The 24252-nt window shown below is 43.8% G+C and overlaps 2 protein-coding genes across 3 annotated transcripts in view; one reads left to right on the forward strand and one right to left on the reverse strand.

Annotated features, from left to right (window-relative positions):
- The window catches only part of ttll3 (tubulin tyrosine ligase-like family, member 3), a 54330-nt gene that overhangs the window by 7716 nt on the left and 22362 nt on the right, over positions 1–24252 (reverse strand). Inside the window, exon 1 of one of the 2 annotated variants that reach the window (XM_086199139.1) lies at positions 12315–12421. The exons of the other annotated variant lie outside the window; for it this stretch is intronic. The gene's annotated coding sequence lies outside the window, so the exon portion shown is untranslated. Of the gene's footprint in view, positions 1–12314; positions 12422–24252 lie in introns of those variants that run through there. 2 annotated transcript variants of the gene reach the window in all.
- On the forward strand, positions 548–23619 carry slc4a8 (solute carrier family 4 member 8). Its single transcript, XM_086199131.1, has 25 exons — positions 548–945; positions 10754–10835; positions 11944–12096; positions 12354–12489; positions 12720–12880; positions 15554–15730; positions 16003–16091; positions 16525–16682; positions 16780–16867; positions 16980–17126; positions 17265–17365; positions 17641–17815; positions 17932–18065; positions 18155–18400; positions 18627–18732; positions 19105–19266; positions 19341–19454; positions 19551–19712; positions 19787–20038; positions 20155–20223; positions 20696–20869; positions 20945–21076; positions 21168–21271; positions 21478–21583; positions 21724–23619. The coding sequence occupies exons 1-25, from the start codon at positions 907–909 to the stop codon at positions 21727–21729; spliced, it is 3273 nt and encodes a 1090-aa protein (XP_086055257.1). The 5' UTR covers positions 548–906; the 3' UTR covers positions 21730–23619.

Consider the following 24252-nt stretch of genomic DNA (forward strand, 5'->3'; position numbering starts at 1 on the left):
TGCTTCTTCAATTCCTGTAAGCAGGCTACTTCGTCCTAGAGATGCACCCTCCGTATTTCTTCACTTTTGATCCCCAAATACAGCTTTCAATATGATACCAATACCCTCCTTTGAACTTAATCATCATTATTTTATGCTTTTCATTTTTAAGGTTGCATCATAGACTGTAGCAAACCACCTCACTCTTCAAACTAAAAGCAAAAAATACGTACAAATGCACTAGATGTAAGTTGTACACTGAATTGTGTATGGATCCGTTTTGTGACCCCGCATTGGAATATTTGAGTATGTGCTGCTGCGCTTGCATGGTATTATGAAGAGTGAACAAATATTTTACTTCAAATGGAGCTCATTAACTTTTCAACACAAAAGGCAAGTCCCAACATCGGTTCCTCAAAGACATGTTCACCTCGGAGGACGGTTTCCGGGACTGGACGAAGTTCCAGTGCAGTCCATCAAGCTGTAGCAAACACGCAGCTGCTAAACTGGACGTAGACAGAAGTGAAGTGGCTGTGCAGTTTATCTACTAGCCTCAGCTCTGTCGGGTAGCAGCAGTGCGTCGCATCCCGTGCTGCGCCTGCGCGCTGTGATTGGCTGAGCGCGGACTGATTCCCTGTATCCTGCTTCCACAGCCAGGACAGGAGGGAGGGGATCTGCGAGCGCGACCGGGAGAACATCATCACAACACCAGGGGCATCAAATTTCCCAAATTACCATTGTTTTCATCCGGAGGAAATGTTTGGATCCAGCATGTGTGCGGAAACAGAAGTAGCTGCTGGTTCTGACTGGTGACTGTTTCCTCCAAACGTCCTCAGCAGCCTGCCCTCGGAGCCTCATCAGCCCCGGTCAAAGTCTCATCTTTGCGCTCCTGCGTTGGCACCGAGCAGGTGAACCTAGGCCACCAGCATGCCCGTCAACGACCCCGACAGCATACTGAGCTACCAGGTACAGAGCCCTTTAAATGTCTGATGCATGCATGCATGCATGCGGGGGTTGCTTTGACACTCCGGGGCGGCACAGAGCAGCTTGCACAAGCTCCACCAACTACAACCCTCAGTTTGTCTTCTCTAACTTGTCTCCTGAAGGGATGATTGTCCATTTAATGACACAAAACATCGCTCTATTCACATTTTCACAATCAGACACCACAACGATTCCCATCCAAACAAGGGCTGCATGTTAAAGTGTACTCAATTATGTCAGGCTGTTGAGTTGCGCGTGTGTGCGAGATTGTGTGTGTGCGTGTGTGTGTGTGTGTGTGTGTGTGTGTGTGTGTGTGTGTGTGTGTGCGCGCGCCTGCCTGCAGGATGCTGCTGTATGCGGGGGATGTTGTTGATATTGTTTTCTGAGGGGCCAGCACGTGCAGTCGAACTGGAGGGGAGCTCATCTCAGTGCAGCGCACCGAGACATCTTTGTTAGAGCATGTATGAAGGTTTTTCTAGTTCAAATCAATGTGTGCTGGAAAAGTGGTAGCCACAATATTGTGGGAGAGTATTGATTATTGATAGATTCCGATAGATCCGTAACAAGGCGCTGTATTAAAATGCAAGACTCTGATCATAGGCTCTAGCAGGAACGGGACAGTTGGTCGGATCATGTCTCTCTAAAACGGGGTGTTATTCTCTCAGTTACCCTCAAATGACCTTGACGCCATCCTCCTACCGAGCCTGAGGTTATTAGCCGGTCCAGCAGCGGGGGGGGGGAGGGCATGTCATGGTGAGGAGGGGTTTCAAGGGAAACCTCATGCTCCTTAGTTAATGTGTGACCCATTACAGACGTAAATGGAGAATCAGTAAGGACGAATGGATCATCGAGCACATCAGGACTAGGTGTGTGTGTGTGTGTGGGGGGGGGGGGGGTATTGCTTTACTGTATCTGAGCAGTGTCGTGTTATCTTTATGATTAAAATCAACATCCGGTCTGAGAGCAGGAGACCGCTGGAGAAAGACCAGAGGGGACCAGGGGAGTCTGTGACATGATTAGACCGCCCTCAGACATCCCGCTCGCTCCTCCAGCAGGGTCAGGACACTTTACTTTGGCTGGAATAGCTGTTGCTTTGTTTCCTGCCCGAAAAGAGTTCTTCTCTGCGTGAGAAGCTTGTTGCAACATTCGCAAAAGGAACATTCAGGAAAGAAAGAAATGAAAAAATCCTCAATTAATATAAGCAAAATATGTGGGCTGTTAATTTACAGCTGATTTAATACAACACTAATGATAGTTTTTATTGTTGAAGTGTTTTATCAGGACTGACCATGTGTTTATCCGACCAATAAAATGTCTTGAAAAACAAAAAAAACCCAAATCTCTTTATGAAGTTCTCAAGTAGGTTGTATTTCCTGATCAATCATCAATAATTCAGCTTATGAAACATTGAAATGCAAAATTAAGTCCTGACAATTGAGAAGCTTTATTTTGTGGCGAAAAAAGATCAATCAATCATATAATCAACTGCCTGTTACAGCACATCAAATCTGTAGTCATGTTTATGTGGTTGGTGTAGTCGCCTTTAATTCCATGAGAAGTGTTTGACATCTATAGTTGATAATCTTTATATGCACAAAATATATCTGCACCTTCACTCCATATATGTCTGGATTTATAAGGAAATAGAAGAAAGTCAGTTCTTTATCAGGCCAACAGTCTGAAACTAAAGGTTTTTAATTTACCTTCAAACATGGAAAAGAAAAACACACACATTCTCACACGCGTGTCGCAAAACTCTCCATATTTTTGCTTGAAACAAGGTAAAAATAGTCGCGTTTGACTAAATGATCAATTGTGGGAACTGTCACTGTTGTTTTCTTTGTTTTATTTCGCCACCATCACACAGAAATCTGTTTATAGTGCATTTGTAAATGATTCATCAAAATCAAGAATTTAAAACTAAATTCAAGTGAGTTCATGGTTCAAAACCACACTGAAGTTGTTCTGGAAATGATTTAATGAGACTTTATCTCTGTGTGACCCTCACTGGGTAGAGAGCCACTGTAGAGATGCACGTGTATTCTTGAGTTGTGTGAAACGGAGTGAGAGAGTGTGTGTGTGTGTGTGTGTGTGTAGCTGAACGCGGATGAAAGAAAACACATCAATCACTCGCCAGTCCATGAACAAGTAAACGATGAGATCCTCTTAAAAACCAGCCATGTTTGTTTTGTTTCTTTGTGCCATTGATAGATTATTATTTGAAATTGCTGCATGTCATTCCCTGTATGCAGATGTCTCGCGCGTACTTACACACACGTACATGAGGAGATGAAGACGTGTATTGATAGAATAACCAATTCTGAGGTGTCCTGGTAACACGAGCACACAAACAAAAACAGCTGCATCATATCGTACTCTACAGTATAGGAGTTGTACTTTAGACGCTGTATTTTCCAAATTGTGACCCAGAAGTTTGGATTTTCTTCGTATTTATTTCGTTTAAAAACAAACTGAAGATATTGCAGCTTTTGATCAGTGTCAGGCCTTAGACTGCAAAATAGGAGCGCTGCCGGTTCTCATGTGATAGATCAGTCAGTCCAACACGGCTCACAGCTCACTCTGTTCCTTCCTCGCTGTAGTTGGCTTCCCTCCTAAAAAGCTTTCATTTTAATCTGTTTGGTGGCAAAGAGTTCTTATAGTTCATAGAAGAACTTCGAGAAGAACGGAGTATTTAAAGAACACTGTAGTTCTACCATCTATCACCCCCCCCCCCCCCCCCCATACTACCAGGTTGATTGTCACTGGAACTTGGTGCGTCTGTACAAAGTGTCCTGCTAGCTGAAGTTGTTTCATAGCATTTCTAAAACTCCCAAGCATTCGCTACTAAACAAAAAACTTTATAGGTGAAATATGGGTTTAAGATGTCTCAAAACATTTTTCCCTTTCTTGTATATTAAACACTTCGTTACAGTGTGAGCACATGCAAGCACATGCAAGCACATGCAAGCACATGCAAGCACTTGTGCGCGCGCACACACACATACACACACACACACACACACACACACACACACACACGCTTGAATGAAGTTACTAAGGTTTATTGTACCTGTCACTCAAACAGATAGTAAGCAACACATTTTTATTGTCTAAAGTTGATAAAGCATTTGCGAGGGAAAGGTTGCGGTACACCCCTGCAGTTCATATTCACTGTATTCTTTGGTTCACCCACAAAAGCAGCCAAGGCTGTGGTAGTCTTTCTGGAGGGAAGCAATTAGAAAGCTAGAGCGGTGAAGAGGCAGAATTATGTGTGTGGTATTGAAGAAGGTGTGTATGACTCATGCTTCTGGTGGGCTGAAGCAGTCAAAACAGCCACCCCTCACTTCCCGTGTCCTGCTGCTCTCTACTTTCCAGTCTCATCTTTTTTTAAAAATAAAAAAAACTTTGTCATCTCTTCATGTTTGCCCCCCCTCTGAGTGAAGCTCTGTCACGCGTGTCTGTGTGGCAGCGTAGCAGCGGTGCAGCCAGCGCTGGGAAGAAGCAAGGTTAGGGGTGTCATGGCCTGCGGCTGTGTCCTCTCTGGCTCTCAAGACACAAAGCTCAGTCTGGAAGTGACAGGCCCAGTTGTCTGAGTCAGGATCTGCGTTGCTGCTGTCAACTGAGGGGGGCTCCTGGGATGGTGGGAGAGAGGGGTCATCTTAGCAACAGCAGGGAAGAGCTGGTGAGGGGGCCGGAAAGAGTGGGAGTAGTCTCAAAAGATGGTTGATTAGGAGGAAAGAGACGCCGGACAGATATCTGCCGAGAAGGAGCCCACACCACTGTCTCGCAGGACTGTTCCAAAGCTGACGTGAACAATGACTGCTTGCTGGCTGTGTGGTCCGTATCTATGACTTCCTGGAGCTGAAGCTTCCTCACAGGAACCAACAAGCCTCTAGTTCTGGTCTGTGTACCCTCAAGGTCCTGGTGGAGTGAAAGCAGCATTCTGATGTAGCACATTGATCGTCCTACTCAGTCAGGAGGCCGCGATGCAAATCACTGCTGCTCTATTTGTTCAGGAGCGACGACCAGTTCAACGGGTTTCACTTTAATGCACTTTGAAAATACCTTCTGATATCGCCTGAAACCCTTCAAAATAAAACATGATGTATCCAGCAGAAGTGAATTGAATTAAAAAAGCACTCCAATTAGCTGCTCCAACTTTACAGACAATTTGTGGGTTTCCAGGGCAGTAAAGTCATTATGGTTAAAAAGCTTTTAATGCGTCGGAATACAAATGTGAGCAATCTCTCCAAGTTTCTCTTTTAGTCAAATCTTGAACTGATGTTTAACTTGCTGTGTTCATTGCTGGTGACCTGAGGAAATCTGTCGTCGGGGGGGTCTGAGGGTCTAAAATCTGGGTCGTCTGAGGGGTCTGAGTGAGGTTCTATGATCTGAGATGAAACAGAATAGTACAATCATTATGGCAGCACGGTGGTGCAGTGGTCAGCACTGTCGCCTCACAGCAAGAAGGGTCTGGGTTCGAGTCCCAGCTCCATCACAGGATCTTTCTGTGTGAGTCTCCATGTTCTCCCTGTTCCTGTGTGGGTTCTCTCTGGTACTCCAGCTTCCTCCCACAGTCCAAAGACATCAAGAGAGGACGAGGCTGATTGATACTCTAAATTGACTGTAGGTGTGACTGTGAGTGTGAATGGTTGTCTGTCTCTATGTGTTGGCCCTGTGATGGACTGGTGACCTGTCCAGGGTGAACCCCGCCTCTTGCCCGAAGGCCGTTGGGATAGACTCCACCCCCCCCGCAACCCTTGACAGAATAAGTGGAAGAAAATGGATGGATGGATGTATGTTTATTGCCATTAAAATCCTGCATGTGTGTACGTCAGTGGGGACAGGCTATAAATCTGCAGTCAGATTCATTTTTGGAGTGGAAACTTGGCTCGGGCTCATGGAAATGAATGTATGTAATTATAAAATCTACCGCAATAAAACGCTGTGTGTCACAGTGACTGCAGGACATGAAGGATGGACTCTAGTCTTTTCTTTCAATCTAACATCTCAGGGACACATTTTGTGTTTGCTTAGTTATCAGATGTGGTGAGGCTTAGAAACGCTGGTATATGCAAGGAGACTCAAGAATGAGCTTGTCATTTCAATGTGTATTAATGGGTGAAACAACGTAGAAAAATATTTATTTGATATGTTAGGGTTAGTTCTTCATTCTAGGTGCATTTCTTGAAGCAGATGTTAACCACTGCAACTATTGTTTACATTTTAAAGCCACAAGGCAGCTTATAGATTCCCTCGGCGCTGACATGCATGTAAAGGACAGAAGCTCAAGGACAGGCAGCCATTTTGGAACTAGCTGTGGCTAGTGTCTATGGTGGTGTGGCAGTAATGTGTGTGGAAAATTATTTAGGAGTCATAAACCCTCCCCAGCACTGTAACGGATACAAAGCTGGAGGACACGAGGGTTGCCAGGAGACAGAAGTAGGTACAAAAACAAAAAAAAAAATCAACCCACAACACGTCAGTGGAAAAGCACCAACATGTGTACATGTGTGCTTTGAGGCTCACGGGTGTGTTTGCATTAACCTGGACAGAAAGCAAGCAAAAGCTGGAGTGTCATGTGATTAGCTGAAGCTCTTAATGTGATACGAGAGGTGAGTCGCGAATGACAAGGAACCATTAACCTGCATGATTTCGTGTTTTAAGGGCAGTTGTCCGTGAGACCACCAGTGAAGTGTGACCACATGGAACACACACACTTCACTGGTGGTTCCACGTGGAACACACACACTTCACTGGTGGTTATCGCTGGTAGGAGAACACGTCATGTCATGCTAAAGAAGCGTTCCTCTCATGCCAGCTGTCTTACATGACACTTTGACTCACTAGTTATCCAACGATCCCCAGGAGGTCTTTCTGTGCATGCGTGCATGTGTGTGTGTGTGTGTGTGTGTGTGTGTGTGTGTGTGTGTGTGTGTGTGAGTGTGTGTGTTAGCACTAAATGGATCCAAACTAATTGATCTTATGGTCTATTGTCCTTTCTGGGACAAATAGCTTTTATAGTCTCCCTCCGTCGCTCTCTCTGTTATCCCTGCTCTGTTGTTTTGTGTTTGGTGAAGCTCCAGGTCTAATGGAGCCGACTGCCTCCAGCTCGAGCCCGAACTCACAGCTGCACGGACTGATAACAGTCAGAAGGTTTTACACGAGTGGAAGGAGAGATTCATGAATGCATCACAGCGTTGTCTTAATCTGCATTAAAAAGTAAATTTATTTCGTGAGTACACACATTGTCTTACTGAAAGACGAGTCTGCAGTAATGTCTTGAAAACCGTGCTGTGATCACTTCCATGAGTATCTACAGTACATGTTCTATAAGCTTCACCCTCCGGAGTCTAAGATATGTCATCCCTCCAGCTCGTCGCAGGTCCATATTCAGGTCTGCAGCAGGAGTACAGAACCACTGCATGATCCGAGCTCTGCTCCCAGCACTGCAGTAAAGAGAGGACCAGCGACTGCTTCCCTTGTTCTAGCTCAAACTGCACATCACGTGACCTTTATCTCATCCAGAGCAAGGACCAGAGGAAGTTCTCTTTCTTGGGCCAACATTTTTTTACTCTGGTGTATATTCTGTATCACAGCAACCAAGGCTGGGAAAAAAAAAATTATATCTACAAAGTGTTCTCGGACAGTTAAGAAAACACGACCTTGCCAAAGGCTGAAAAAAATATAAGTGATGGTCTCCAAAGTGTTCGAGTGCTGCCAGCCTGGACTTTCCAGCTGAAAAAAACCCATGCTGGTACACAAGTCTACACTGATAGAATGTGCAGTTACAGTAAGCAGATGTTGCGTTATCATATCATGATGTCACGAATGTGTCTGTAGGGCTCATACAGTCTGCATTATTTGAGATTTAGTGAAAACACACGTCCAAATTTAAAATATATTTTTATGTATTTAAAAAACCTGTTGCTATTGTATTGTACTACCAAATTTCACCTAAATTCACAACTAATGAGACATTACCTCCTTTGTAGAGGAATAAAATACTTTTTGACCTATACTACGGGATATGATCGTGTCTACCAGTGTGTTTTTCCCCTGCTGAAAACTCCAGGCATTGCATGCTAGGAGTGTTTGAGAGTACTGAGGAAGTACTGTGATTTTCTCAGCTGACATGTTACAGGTTTGGAATGTCATCAAAGTAGAAATGATGGTACAAGGTAGAATATTTGAACCACACAGCAAGAGGATGGGATCCAGAACGATTTCCACACACCTTAGAATAGCAGGGGCCAAAAAAAGAAGCTTTTACATTTAATAAATAAATGTTCAGGGGTTTTTTTTTGGGGGGGGGGGGGGGGTCAATAATTAGTCATGAAGGTATAAAAGAGTGGTTTTAAAAACATCATCCCATTTCATGGCAACATGTAGAGCAGCTCAACCATAACTGATTGTTAGATCAGTGAAACTTGGAAAAATACATTCTGGGTCACAAACTGATTTTATAACCTTTTATTTCTGTCAGCATACTTCCACCCCTGCATAAGCATAATTATAAAAGTATGAGTCAGAGTCAGCGGTTGGCCTCAGCATGACTTCTCTAATTAAGTGGTCTTATATTCTTTAAAAGCAGAGAATCGTCGGGGGATAAAGATTTGCCCAGTCATGGAAAGAGAAAGAAATCCCATAGCGCTGATAAGGTGGAGAGCGGCGGGTGTGGAGAGAGGCAGGAGGGCAGCAGGGGAGGACCCTCCCACCTGTCAATGACGTGGATGTTTGCATCCATATCACAGTGTTTCTCTTCAAATGTAAAATAGAAAGAGTTTGGATTTAAATTCTCCCTTATGATCAGGTAAGACATTTACACCTTTGTGCTCATGTGTTGTTGTGGGTAGAGGAAAGCGTGGCGAGGATAAAGGGAAGGGCTTAGAGACTTTAGTGTGCATTCAAATAGTCACACACACACACATACACACACCACACACACACACACACACGATACCAATTTATTATAATTCATAAATGCAGGTAGAACCCAGGAGGATTCCAAAGTGGGTTTTTAGCCTGTAAGCTCTACTCGCTATTTTACAGCCCAAATTTCAGTAGTGATAGAAAATACACACACGCACACACACACACACACGCACACACACGCACACACACACACACACACACACACACACACACACACACACACACACACACACTGTACCTTTAATGAAGGAGCCAACCACCCTCGTTAATAAAAAAATATAGTTGAGACATTTTCTTAAAAGTTGCAGACCAGGACATTTTGTCCTCGATAAGAAACAAACCCTCCACTCTTCTCTCCTCCTGGCTTCAGGAAGACAAATAGCAATTGTCACAATAAAGTGCATATTGCATTTGTTGCTAAGCCAATATTGGAATGAACAATTACAGTAAAACACAGTATGACAGAGTCTGCAGATCTTCAGCGTTCCCTTTTTTTGCTCTTTTGTGGGACTGGAGGAAAACTTAAAGCTAAGGAAGTCGGTGCAGGATTGGACCCTGTCGCTGTGGAAGATGTCATGTTTCAGGAACGTACCTATTTTGTAATATACAAGTCTAAAGAAAATAATCAAGATAAATATCATCCACTTTATCCTCATTCGTGCTTTTTTCCCTCTTCACTTCTGTTGTGTTTAAATGTCAGAGTTATGATTTATTCATTTACTTAACAGTCCTATCTCAAGATGGCTTTATTTTCCCAGAAGTTTAACTCTCTATGAATCATTTTTTAAAATGTGGGTGTGAGAATGGTTAATATTTTTAAATTTCTCTTCATTTGCTGCCAATTCTGCATCCACCGCCGTCACACACACACACGCACGCACGCACGCACGCACGCACGCACACACACGCACACACACACACACACACACACACACACACACACACACACACACACACACACACACACACACACTATTCACCAAACATTCAGTACATGCAGATCCTATGTGCTTTCAGAGTGGGTGGATGCATCTTTATGTAGAGAGCTGCAAGTATACACCAGTGTTTGGATCTCAGTCAAACACACCCATACAGTGCTGCTGGCAAGCATTTGTGGAACTGTGCATCATCTGCACTTATTTATAGATTTGATTGATTTTTTGCAGCCAACATTGTCACTGTATGTTCACCTACAGGAAGCATCTACTTTAATTGAGTTGCATGCCTGACAGAACCGAAGCAACGGCAACTCTTCTATATGAATGCATACTTCTATTTATATCCTGGTGCACTGGCACACTTTTTCTGTAATAACATATTGGAGGCGACTAGAGATAAAAAATTTTTTTTTTAAAAAGCCAAGGTTTTATGTTAGTAAAGGAATCAATGACTTGTTTTTGAAATGGCTTAATATCTTGCAGCAGTCTACCAGTTCTGGCCCACTGATGGATATGCCAATCAAGTTAATTTAATTTGATTTAAACCTCGCACATTCTCCAACTGTGCGTGTGTGTGTGTGTGTGTGTGTGTGTCTGCATGTGTGTGTGTGTGTGTGTGTGTGTGTGTCTGCGTGTGTGTGTGCGTCTGAAAATAGACTGTCTGAATGTGATGTTAATCCGAAAAGATTTTGCCAGTTTGGCCAATTAGTGGCTCTGTGGTGTCTCCGGATGTGGTGACTGTTCAGGTTTCCTTTCAGGGACTCATCCTTGAAGGGTTGAATTACAAAGTTGAACTGTCACACTTGCACAGTATGGCTGTTCATACAGAGGACGCTGCAGAAACACACGATATCCACCACGATAAGACGATTAACATTATAGTCACACACGACTTTTGTATGTCTGTGTGTCATCAGCGGCCTGACGAGGAGGTAGTGGTTGACCAGGGTGGGACCAGCTCGATACTCAACATCCACTATGAAAAGGAAGAACTAGAAGGTGAGCAATGTGCACGTATGTGAAACACCGTCACACCCTTTAGTCCTCACATGTCCCTGCAATTGTGTTGTTTGTTGTACAACCTTTTGTCACGGTGGAGTTTCTCTGGATCCATAATCAGCATCTGATAGTACCACTAAGAATTCTTCAAAAACATCAAGCATGAGGGGTTCCTCTTCAAATTCATCCGCAAAGCTGCTGAGAAGTCTAGAGCCAATAGAAAGGGGCGGGGTTGACCCTGTTGCTATGGATGATGTCATGTTTCACCAACAGTCATACCCACGCATGCAGTGATTGGCTGACGGGAAAGGTCTCTAGCAAAGATTTCATGATAGAAACAACTGTAGAGCGAGGTATCAGAAAAATGTCCCTCATGAAATATGAAACCAAGACTAAAGTAGCCGTTGTATGTTCATCTCATTGTCATGATGGTGCAGTATATTTCCCCCTCTGTATATTCAGTGCCTTTATTGGATTTTAGCAGTGAGAGAGAGACAGAGACAGGAAAGATTGGAGGGAGTGACACGCATCTAATGGCTGCAGGCAGGAGTTGAACCCACTGTCAGTGTAATAAACTCTTAACATGGAGTGGGAGCTACATTATCAATATTTAATTATGCAGTCCTTCCTAAATACAGCATATTACCCTCAGAATGGAAGGACTGATTGATGGATTACATTTTTGTGGTTTCAGTTGCCAAGAAACATATTCTTAGCACTGAAGTGACCATCGTAAAAACTGTGCTTTTCTCCCCAAATTAAAATGAACTTCTGAATACTTTAAGCTCCTCTGAGGACAACTGGTATTCAATATTTAACTGCTTTTGAGCGCTAATGGGGATCCAATTAAAGAATAAAAGAACTACTTCTTAATTGGCCCTCCCCTGTATCTCTTCAGTAAGCTGTTTCTGAACTCCCCTGAATAATTTACCCTACAGTGATGGTGTAAGATGGGTTTCCTAGTGTTTTGTTGCACTGTAAAGCTTTGGCTTTCTACATTTGTTTCCTTGACTTTTGTGCCTAAGAAGCTCAGTCCCTGAGCGCACCACTACTTTTTTGTGAAGTATTACTCGGCCTTAAAGTTAGACTTCTGTCACGTCTTCTTCAGGTCACAGGACTCTATTTGTGGGAGTCCGGATGCCCCGGCAGAGCCACCGACACCACAAAGCTCATGGCTCTCGACACCGCAAGAGAGACAGGCGGGCAGGAAGCGTGGCGACACAACAAAGTGAAACAGAAAATGAGACAACATCCAGTCATGGTACACACGCACGCACGCACGCACACACACACACACACACACACACACACACACACACACACACACACACACACACACACACACACACTCACAAACAACCCTCCAGGCCAGAATTGACAAGCCCGCTAATTAGTTACCAAAGAGCAGGAGCTATTCAGCATGTGTGTGTGTGTCCATGTGTTACTGTAGATTTTGTTGTTGTCTTGATCTGGACTCACTGATAATGTAAAGAAGCATGTCCTCTGTCCCTTTATCAGACACCCCGTCCCAGAGGGTCCAGTTCATTCTGGGCACCGAGGAGGATGCTGAACACGTGGCCCACGAGTTGTTCACTGAGCTGGATGAGATCTGTGTGAAGGATGGCAAGGATGCTGAGTGGAAGGAAACAGCCAGGTTGGTATTTCCTCTGGGAGCTTTTGGCAGCAATACACTGCAATAAAGCCTCTGGCAGGCTGGCAGCTCTGCTGTTACACTGATCAAATGCCACATCCATGTTTCATATGTCAAACTCCCCCGTCTCATTTTGTGTGGCTGACATTTACGTCAATAGATCCTTCCCGGGAGGAAACGTTGTAAAAATCAGAGAAGGTGGGAAGTAAAGGAGAGGTCTTTCTTGCCTTCAGGTGGCTGAAGTTTGAGGAAGATGTAGAGGATGGCGGGGAGAGGTGGAGTAAGCCCTACGTCGCTACGCTCTCCCTTCACAGTCTGTTTGAGCTCCGCAGTTGCATCATAAATGGCAGTGTGCTTCTTGACATGCACGCTGACAGCATCGAAGAGATCGCAGGTGAGTGCTGCAACATTTGATCAACAAAGAATTTGACCAAGCAACACACAAAAGACACTGTCATTTGTGTAAGTGCCATTGGTGTTTTTTTTAAATTGAGATTTTTATTTATGCCTCCTGTTTCTCTAAAGTCACTTATTTCCAGGGTCCCTGTATTACATTCACTTATATTAAAAAGGCTTTATATCTCTTCCCAGATGCTCACTGTGCAGTATAATTCAATTTGTCCTCTCAAAGAGGACACACACACACACACACACACACACACACACACACACACACACACACACAGGCCCGAGGGAAACGTGTTCTTTACACAATGCAGCAACACACACACACAAACATGCACACACAGGCTGAAGTTGTCAGTCACAGGAAAGTGTGAAATAACTGGATATTGGTGGTGGATTTAAGCAAACCCAACACTGATGGCTGTCCAGGCTCAATCAGTCTGAGTAAATCGTCCAGTTCTGTGTCTTGAAGTCGCAGTCAGTGAACGGAGAAATCATATATGTAACCAAAATTTGTTCAACTTCTGCTGAACCTTGTTTGCATAAAATCTGAAATACAAGCTGCATCCACAGGCCAGACTCATTTGCATAGAGATATGCAACTAGCTGTGTGCCTATAATTTGCATGCAAACTCACCAAAGGGCTGGCATGGTTCGGAGGTAGAGTGGCCATCTAGCAATCAAGGGTCACTGGTTCAATCCCCACTTCCTCCGGTGACCATGTTGAAGTATTCTTGAGCAAGATACTGAACCCCTAATTGCTCCTGATGGCCCTGTGACGGACTGGTGACCCATCCAACATGAACCCCGCCTCTCACCCAATGTCAGCTGGGATAGGCTCCACCCCCCTGCAACCCTTAATGGATAAGCGGTATAGAAAATGAATGGATGGATGGTTGGATTCAAGAAAGGGGTGTGCACCAGGCCCTGCTCGTCTGTGTCTATTGAGAGGAGTGATATTTCACACTTCTTTCTGTACAGTGACAGACAAAAACAAACAAACAAACACACGCACGCACGCGCGCACACACACACACACACACACAAAAATATTCACATAATCTTCATTAATTACCTGGAAACATACTTTACCTCACTACTACCTGCCTAACTCCTATTCTTTATCACTGACCCAAAATATCAGCTTTTTATCGATGAGGGGTTTGTCCAGAATAAAATATGTCCACTCTAAATAACTGTCAAGTGGTTTGTGTCCCAAAGAGTGGCTCAAGTCAGTCTAGAGCATGAACAGCCTTGATGGCTGTAATCGGTCTTCTTCTGCAGCTCTCTATCTTCTCCATGTTCCCCCTGTCAGCAGCACCTGGACTCCACACCCCAGCTAAGATCACACAGCCAAACATTTACACTTGTTTATGTAAGAAGTAGTGAAAAATTGATTATATTATGTAATTCAACATAAAAATGACTTCATTTCATTTATTTGATTTGTTTACGATGTAAATGATATCATTTTTACATTTAATTCTTTATGGCAATGTCAGTAAACAATATTACTGTAACTTTTCTTACATGTGTAAAATGAGGTATGGATCCACTTAGGGACCAACTAGCAGACTGAAGAATGAACCTCAGTAGCACAACTGAGTGATGGTATAGTTCATGTTCAGTTCATGATTAAATCTGTACATCACACACATTTGCAAAAAGAAATTCATTAATTAAAGAAAAGAAACAGAACATGAAAACAAACACAGGCCAGTTCTCCAGACTCAATGCTCCACCATTCTGATTTAACAGATATTCCTGAAGCCCGGATGCTCGTCTGTCAGTGGTTGGATAATAAAACCACATTAAACTACTATGTTTGCTACTAGAAACTCAATTCCAAGTGGGAACCAATGAGCTGAATCCCATAATTGGAATCAATTTCTTATGATGCCCAGTCCTAGCCAAGATTTTACGATGAGAGTGAGGGTGCTCCCCCCCCCCCCCCCCTTTGAACATTTTGGAATCAAAACGATGAGTCGATGAGAATCTGAATAGATAGGTTGGTCTGATACATTTCAAATGATAACCAAACTTAAGTGACGCTAACTGCAATTCACATTAACAATATCTCACACAAATGAATGTATGAATTGCAGATTATCAACGGACACTCTGGAGGAGCACGCATTTTTACTCGAATCTCATGCTTGAATGAACTTGATCATCTCAATCCTGTGGAGATGAGGGGAGGTCGCATTAGATGCGCCACTTGTGAGTTCTAGTGTCATTTCAGGCACTCTACTACTGATCTCTTGTCAGTGTCCCAATTAACATGGCAGTTAAGACAGGCTCTGAGCTCAACACATTAGCACTGGCCTTGAAGTGTGCTCAGAATAAATTCAGGCAGTGACTGTAGAGGAGGGAGGGAAGGATAAAGCCAGCGCTGACTCAGCAAGTCTGTGCAATAAAGACGGGACTGGAGGACGGAGAGATGCTGATCATCCTCTGCAGTCCCACATGACCAGATTTGTTGGGGCACACATTGACCCCAGACCTTCAGTGTTCCTTTATCTACTGACAGGTGTCAAGACAGATGATTCCACTATGACAAATGAAGTAAGGCTCTATTTTTAGAGCACTGAAGTAGTACACATACATATTATACTGCTCATGACAGCTTGATTGAAGTAACACAAGCGTCCATGTGCTGCAGACATGGTGCTGGACCATCAGGAGGCATCTAAGGAGCTGGATGACAGTGTGAGAGTGAAGGTGCGCGAGGCTCTGCTGAAGAGACACCACCACCAGAACGAGAAGAAGAAGAACCTGATGCCCATCGTACGCTCCATCGCAGAGGGAACCCGCAAACAGTCAGAGCCTCATCTGGCAGGTGACCGGAAAAAAAACACTCCAACCATACACTCACAATCACATGTAGTCAACACTGAGTTACTTTATAATAACTGTCATGGAGGAATTCTTCAGTATCATGAATAGAAATCTAACATTTAGTACAACTAGATGTATCATTCAGCGCAAATACAGGACGGAGGAACTGACAGCAACCAGCCAGGAGTACGAGACAGGCACCAGTGAACTGCTTTCACTGACTTTATGGATTTATTTTCAATAATTCTCTCTTTCTCCCAAATTCCTATCTAGGAGGGTCAGCCACATCTCCCCAGCCTCTTGCTACAGAGCCGGCTAAGAACGGTGCCGGACAGGAGGGCCCTCAGGTCGACCTCAGCAAGGTAAACAAGCAGGCTCACAGTTCAGGTCTTGGGTGAGCTGAGAATGTAAATATCAACTAGGTGCTCATGAAGGAATAACAGGAGAACTGCATTTTTCTAAAGTCCATCCTGCAGCAGCAGCAGCAGCAGCAGCAGCAGCAGCAGCAGCCCATCCCTGGACCATAGAGCGTGGGCTCATAAAGCATTACTAAAAGCTTCCATTTAGACTTTTACCTTGCCAGAGAGTTTGGACTCTTTCCAAGGGGCACTATTGTAATAAAATTGAGGTCTGGATTCAAGCTGCACCTGCAGTGACACAATATGTACAGTGCCTTGATTGACAGCATCGATAGATCAACATTCCTATTTGCTGTCAGATACGTGTGTTATTTCCAAGTTTCTCATTCGTGCACATGTATCCTTGACAGGTTTAAGTACTGTTCTATCTTGCCAGGTGGACCTTCACTTCATGAAGAAGATCCCAGAGGGTGCAGAGGCCTCTAATGTTCTAGTAGGGGAGCTAGACTTCCTGGAAAGGCCCATTGTGGCCTTCGTCCGTCTGTCCCCTGCTGTGCTGCTCTCTGGACTCACTGAAGTCCCGATACCCACCAGGTAGAAAACTCACAACTGTCCACACTCACATGAGCAAGGATTTATTGAAACATATTCATTTACACACTCTAAATCACCTTCCCCCAAAAAATATCAGGTTCCTCTTCATTCTCCTCGGTCCAGATGGAAAGGCTCAACAATACCATGAAATTGGACGTTCCATGGCAACCATCATGACTGATGAGGTGCATTTTTAAACTCATTTACAGCTTCAGAACTCATCAGAGAACCAATCAAATAGCAACATCTGTCTTGTCAAGGCAGAGAGTTAAACTTCCTCTGTCCTGTCTGGACCAGATCTTCCATGATGTAGCTTACAAGGCGAAAGACAGAGGAGACCTGTTGGCTGGGATAGACGAGTTCCTGGACCAGGTGACGGTCCTGCCTCCAGGGGAGTGGGACCCTTCCATTCGTATCGAGCCTCCTAAGAATGTACCATCTCAGGTATGCAACACTGATGACACTTGCTTTTCAGATTTCAATGATTTTTTTTTCTACTTTGATTTTGTGCAAATTAAAGTAATATATTATTAATAGTTTTGTTTGATTTTGGCTGATCCGGGATTGGCTGGGTTACTCTAGGTGAAGAGGAAAATGCCTGGAGTCCCTAATGGCACAGCCTGCCAGGTAGATGAAGAGAAGCACGCTGAGCACCATGGGCCGGAGCTGCAGAGAACCGGAAGGTACGCGGGTGTTTCCTCAGCTGTACCGGGGCTGAGTGGAACTATGATCTTCCTTTAATATTCAGTCATGGGGTTATCACTCAATTATGCTTTTGTTTTTCAATCATCTGTTAAGAGAATAGTCGTAATAAATTAATAAGCTGTGTTGTTTTTATCTACATGCAACAAAACTAAGCAAATAAGGGTACGTCAAATCAAATGGTTGAGAAATAAATCAAACCTATAACTGCCCTCTCTGTTCTCGCCTTCTCTCTCTGTCTCCGTTTTGTGCTCAGGTTGTTTGGTGGTCTGATACTGGACATTAAACGAAAGGCTCCATTCTATCTGAGTGACTTTAAGGATGGTTTGAGCCTCCAATGCGTTGCCTCCTTCCTCTTCCTCTACTGCGCCTGCATGTCTCCTGTCATTACATTCGGAGGACTGCTGGGAGAGGCGACAGAGGGACGCATCGTAAGAGCACACACATCTCCATGCGTCTGGCTAATACAGTGCCACACAGTGTCTGTAGTGTGTAGCGATGGAGCTCAAGAGATTTACACAGCAAAAATGACATGTCTGTATTTCAGAGTGCCATCGAGTCCTTACTTGGCGCATCTATGACTGGAGTGGCCTACTCTGTGTTTGCTGGCCAACCTCTAACCATCCTGGGTAGCACGGGTCCTGTGCTGGTTTTTGAGAAGATCCTCTTCAAATTTTGCAAGTATGTATCACAACAACCGTTTTGCTAAGTTTTTATCATCACTGCCGTGAGATTTTCTGATGTTATCATTCCTCTCGTGCCTCTCTCAGAGACTACGGCCTGTCTTATCTGTCTCTGAGGACTTGCATCGGTCTGTGGACAGCCCTGCTGTGTTTGGTCTTGGTGGCCACAGATGCCAGCTCTCTGGTGTGCTACATCACTCGGTTCACGGAGGAGGCCTTCGCCGCCCTCATCTGCCTCATCTTCATCTACGAGGCTTTGGAGAAGCTGTTTCATCTGGGAGAACTGTACCCTTTCAACACACACAGCAATCTTGACAAACTCACACTGGCATAGTAAGGAACACATACTTGAGTTCATGGGTCTCCTGTAGATTTGACCTGTGTGCTCTCATGACACAACCCCAGATATGTAGATAAAGAGATGATTCTGGAGATTAGAGTCTGTTTTTGTTTTTAAATCACCTCCTTGCATCCCTTTAGACCTGGCTTTAACTGATACCCATCATTTCTGAACCAGCACACACTGATTTGTTCTTTGTCGTGTTGCCTCTCTCTGTAGCTGCAAATGTGCGGAGCCTGATAATCCCAGTAATAAAACCTTTGAAATATGGGGTGAGCGCAACATCACAGCTGCTGCCGTACCTTGGGCCAACCTGACAGTCAAGGTAACAGAACTATGTCAGGATACATTTGCACAAGAGTGTTTGCTTTTGTTGATGTACAATTTTCTCCTTCACCTTCACTTGAGCTGCTTACCTCTCTGAAGGACCATTGCAAACACTGACAAGGACAATGACTTCATTAACCTTTCACTGATGTGTGTTACTGAGCACACAGAGGTCGCACCATAAATCTGCAAATTTTCACCTGGAGAGGTGCCATGGGAGAGTAACTCAGGGTTCATCAGGGTCTTGCACAAGGACCCCCTTGGATAAGAGGAGCCAGAGCCACAACTCTCTCTCCTTTAAAAAAAAAAAAAATTGACTCATGAGTGAAATGTCAACTGAGACACATTTGTTCTCTCTTTCTCTCTGCAGGAGTGCATCAGTCTACAGGGACAATTTGTCGGGACGGCATGTGGTCACCATGGCCCCTACACTCCAGACGTCCTCTTCTGGTCCACCATCTTGTTCTTTTCCACTTTCTTCATGTCAGCATTCCTCAAACAATTCAAAACTAGTCGTTATTTCCCCACCAAGGTAAAGAACAAAAAGATATAAAATTGCAATTGTCTGACTTTTGCAAACTTGACATAGAAATCTCCTTTGTGCAGGTGCGGTCCATGATAAGTGATTTTGCTGTGTTCCTGACCATTGTTCTCATGGTTCTCCTTGACTACATCATCGGAGTGCCCTCACAGAAGTTGAAGGTGCCAAATAAATTCCAGGTACTGAGAAAATATGCTATTCGCAAACCTTTGTGTAAAACTCCATAAGATGTCATAGGCATCACAGCTCCACACCTCCTGAATGTGTTCCACCAGCCCACCAGAGATGACCGAGGGTGGCTGATTAATCCAATAGGACCCAACCCCTGGTGGACAGTCCTAGCAGCCTCTATACCTGCTCTTCTCTGCACCATCCTGATCTTCATGGACCAACAGATAACTGCTGTCATCATCAATCGAAAAGAGCACAAACTGCTGGTAGGTTTTTAGTTCTTGTGCCCGTATGAGCCTTTCTCTCTGCACTCTCAGTGATACGTGTCTTCATCTTGCAGAAAGGCTGCGGGTACCACCTTGACCTGCTGATGGTCGGCGTGATGCTGGCGGTGTGCTCCATCATGGGATTGCCCTGGTTTGTGGCCGCCACGGTCTTATCTATCTCTCACGTCAACAGCTTGAAGCTGGAGTCCGAAAGCTCAGCTCCAGGAGAGCAGCCTCGCTTTTTGGGCATAAGAGAACAAAGACTGACGGGCCTGGTCATCTTCTTGCTCATGGGCTGCTCTGTATTTATGACAGGAGCACTTCAGGTGAGCTGAGCAAGCAGAGCAATGCTGCCTCCCTGTGGCGGACGCATTCAGACAATGGAACAAGAACATGAAATATGATCATGTGCATTGATGCTCACTGGTCTACTTTTCTCCAGTTCATTCCAATGCCAGTGCTGTATGGTGTTTTCCTTTACATGGGAGCCTCTTCATTAAAGGGCATCCAGGTACTGTTCACTTTCACATACACACAGTATACACCAGACACAAGATATTCTTCCAGTTGAAGATGGCTTATATCAGTATTATGTAGAGGTTAAAACTTTATCTGCTGCTCCACCTAGTAAGTAGCATCAAGTTACTGCTAATAATACCAGTGTTTGAATATTCAATGCACACATTTCCTGTGCCAAACCATATTATGTTCAATGCTGCTGCACATCAGCTGAGAGTAATTTCAGTACAAAGAGTTCCAAGTTGTTCTCTGCCCTCTCCATCCCAGCCTCTTTATTCTTTCCTGTCTTCTAAGCCCTCTGCTGATCTAATTAACTCTGTTATAATTCAATGAGGCCTGACAGTTAATTCTAAGAATGATCTAATTAAATTTGCCATTTATAATAATCTTAATGACTCTTTGCCTTCCCGCGGTCTCTTGTAATCACTAACATCCACGGCATCTGTGCATATATCTTGTCTCAGTTCTTTGATCGTCTGAAGTTGTTTGGGATGCCAGCGAAGCACCAGCCAGACTTCATCTACCTTCGCCACGTCCCCCTGAGGAAGGTGCACTTGTTCACCCTCACCCAGCTCACCTGTCTGGTCCTTCTCTGGGTCATCAAGACCTCCCCGGCTGCGATCGTCTTCCCCATGATGGTCAGTTGACCACAGCTCCATCTTTCCCCCCTCTTATATCTCTACTCTTAAATATAATTTCTCTTGTTCCTGCAGGTGCTGGCTCTGGTATTTGTCCGTAAACTCCTTGACTTGTGTTTCTCCAAGCGAGAATTAAGTTACCTGGACGATTTAATGCCAGAATGGAAGAAGAAAAATCTTGATGATGCTTCCAAAAAGCTGGATGAGGTAGTCTAAACGCAACCTTTAAAAGTTCAGGAGCAGAAAAAATGCAAGACTTGACTGTAGTATTAATTACGGTGGGATGTCTTTATCGTAGGAATCACAGGTTATGCTCGGTGCAAAAAGTGAAGATATGGCAGAGGTTCAGATTCCCATGGAGAGCAGCAAGCCACTTCAGACATCAAAAGCACATGACCCAAAGTGAGTCAGCCCAAATACGCACACTCAGAGAGACGGCAAGTTCTTAAAATGTTTCACCTTTCTGTCGGTTTATGTGCACGTTTGTCCTGTTTGGTATGTGGTGCTGGTGGTTTTCAGGTGCACCCTCTATGTACTTACACTCACTCTAAGCTCCAACTCACCACCTTCCCTGCGCTTACCCTCCTTTTCCTCCCGCTGCTCCTCAGGTGTGACCCCTCTGATATTAATATTTCTGATGAAATGTCTAAAACCACCGTGTGGAAATCCCTCAACTCCAATCAAAAAGACTCTCGTCCTGTGGCTGCTAAGAAGGCAAGGCCACACCCTCTCTCTCTCTGTCTCTCTCTACCCTTGCCATCTGGAAATACTGCTGTCCAATTTGGTGTTCCATCCACTGACGGCAGCTAACTTGGGCTTTGTGCTGGTTTAACTTTGTATGCTTTACTTTGCAGGATTGAAGGAATCGCCTTCATCGATGAGTAGAGGATTTCCCCGGTCCTTGCAGACTCCACTGTGTCATTTGATTGTCATTCTGGACCACAGGATGTCAGGATTTGGCTCTCTGGACCGACAGTCATTTCACTGTTCAGAGAAACATGTCTCAATCACTACTACCAGCTACCCGTAACACATATTATGATCCGCCAACACACAGAGGAAAGACACAAATAGGTGCACGCAGACAACTCCCTCTCTCTTTGTGAGGACTGTGTGAGAAAAATGCTAATCTAATCCAAACTTGGTCCCGATGAAACTAACCCAGACCTTGTTCAGTTTAACTATCCTCATCAACTTGGCTCAACAACCTTAATCATGTCACCCAGACACAAGGAAGATCCCTGCCTTCTCTCTCCGTCTTCACTGTGATGTTTAAGATTTCTCACTCGAAACTTCCAGACCTTTTTTTTTTTTTTTAAATTTACCAATAATCACTTGCTATAATTTGATATTTCTACACAGTTCAATTTAAATTCAATTACAGAGAGAAGTGGTTCTGACAGTGTAATCTAAAGATCAATCCTGCAGCTGGGAGGACATCGTGACAGCTGCCGGCAGCCGTGGCGATTTACCCGAGATAGGAGGACATTTACTGAGTTACAGCTAGCAGCCACACATTTGAATTAAAAACTCAATTAAATGTAACATCTTAAAGAGCCCCGTCAGTCGGTTGATAACTCACCGGACCATTCCTAAAACGACATGGAGAGGCCCCTGGGGTTTGTCTTAAATACAAATCAGCTCTCCAACACTGATGAAATGGCTTCTGTGAATGTTCTTGTAGTTTCCGCGTAGCAAAGAAAAGGAACACTGCCACGGATGTGAGCCAGGAGGAGCCGTTTATTAGGCACACAAGCAAGTCTGACCAACGAAGGCAATCACAGCCTCATCAAGCCTCAAGTCAGTTTCATGTTGATTCAACTTGCGAATGAATATTAAGTTTACCAAAAGGTGTTTAATCTACTCATTTCATTTACATAAACTGAAGTAGTTCATACTTCTCCAGCGTGTCTTAAAAATTGGAACCTAAGCATAAAATGGTCTAAAAGAGAACAATGCATACACCATGTAGGACTTTTTAACACAAGTCACAAATATTTGAAAAATTTGGGCGAATGGCAAAATTTTTGATTTGGTGTGGAAAAATGTGAATGTTAGAGAAAAAAAAAAAAGCAAGCTTTCATTCTTGTTGGTTGTTTTCACTTGAATGCAAGGTGATGTCATGTCTGGTAGCATCGCTAAATCACGTCACATCTCGAAAATGGCAGCTCCCGCATCAACAACGTTGGCAGCACAACCTCTGAGTTTTTGCAAATTCCGCACGGTATAATTGAAAAGGATTTTGAATAAAATGCAGTTTTCCTGGAGGGAGTGTGATGAACTTTTTGATCTAGTCCTCACAAAGACAGAAGCACATAAACACACACATCCAACCAGAACTTTAATGCCTCTACTGTTCACCGAGCTGGGCCACATAACGGAGTGTTAACACTCCTTTTACACAAACCAGGTTCCTCTAATTCACATTAATCAGTCGTCATTCCTGAAATCCAGTCGTGTCTCTTTTACTTGACGTGCCCAGTGTGTGTCCTTTTTCTAATGGTGATAATATGGTCAGTTATTTGGTAGATTATAGAAACACATTGCAGGTTCCGTAATAATAAATAGATATCTTGTTTTGGGGCAGAAAACTTTTTTTTTTTTAGTCAGTTTTATGTGGTGATAGTGCCGTGACAACCATAACTTGTTTTTTTTTTTTTTTAAAGGTGATTTCATTTCTTTTCATGGACGGTTTGTCTTTTAACCAAGATGGAGGTTGTTCCACAGGATGATGTGATTGTTAGTTTTGTGTAGGGGGGGGGGGGGGGGGGGTTCATTTCAGCAATAATTTACCAAAAGTCCAACCCAAATGGAAGAATCTGACCACAACCCTTCATTTATCAGGGATCTTCAGAGCCAGTACAGCTGTATTCATCAGTTCCAAATGCGCAAATTCAAAAACGATGATATTTTGACAGGATACCATTCATTGTGGTTAACTGGATAAAGAGGGTTGTACTGTGATATGCTCCCCTTCATTATCAGTGATCGTCCTTTGTCATTGAACAATAATATTCTCCTTTTTTTGACTTCCACACAACACCTCAAAGCTTGTAGAGCTGAAAGAGTGATCTACAATAATGCTTTCTTTGAAGTAGCACTTTCTGTAGATAAAGAATTTCTGATATATTTTTATTTTCAAGAAGTCTACTTAACAAAAATGATTTTACAATAATTTATTTTAGATATAATGTTCAGATCTTTTTCGTTACTTTCTGTATATAATGTGTGACAAGCAGAGAGAAAGGCTGAAGGATGCACGAAGCCAATACTTTGATAAATAAACTCAGTTGTCACATCCTTTGGACTTTGATGGAGGACTCATGAAAAAATGGCCCTAAAACAATTAATTTATCAATATTTAATTGGAGAATTTATAATGT

This window comes from Aulostomus chinensis, chromosome 3 (assembly GCF_037954235.1).
Source record: "Aulostomus chinensis isolate RoL2024-O1b breed Wild chromosome 3, RoL_Achi_v1.0, whole genome shotgun sequence".
Classification (NCBI taxonomy): Eukaryota; Metazoa; Chordata; class Actinopteri; order Syngnathiformes; family Aulostomidae; genus Aulostomus; species Aulostomus chinensis.

Coding starts and splice junctions, on each gene's coding strand:
- slc4a8 (XM_086199131.1), top strand. CDS start 907: ATGCCCGTCAACGACCCCGACAGCATACTGAGCTACCAG. Junction 15,731..16,002: donor GTCAGAGCCTCATCTGGCAG/GTGACCGGAAAA, acceptor ATTCCTATCTAG/GAGGGTCAGCCACATCTCCC. Junction 18,733..19,104: donor GGGCCAACCTGACAGTCAAG/GTAACAGAACTA, acceptor TTCTCTCTGCAG/GAGTGCATCAGTCTACAGGG.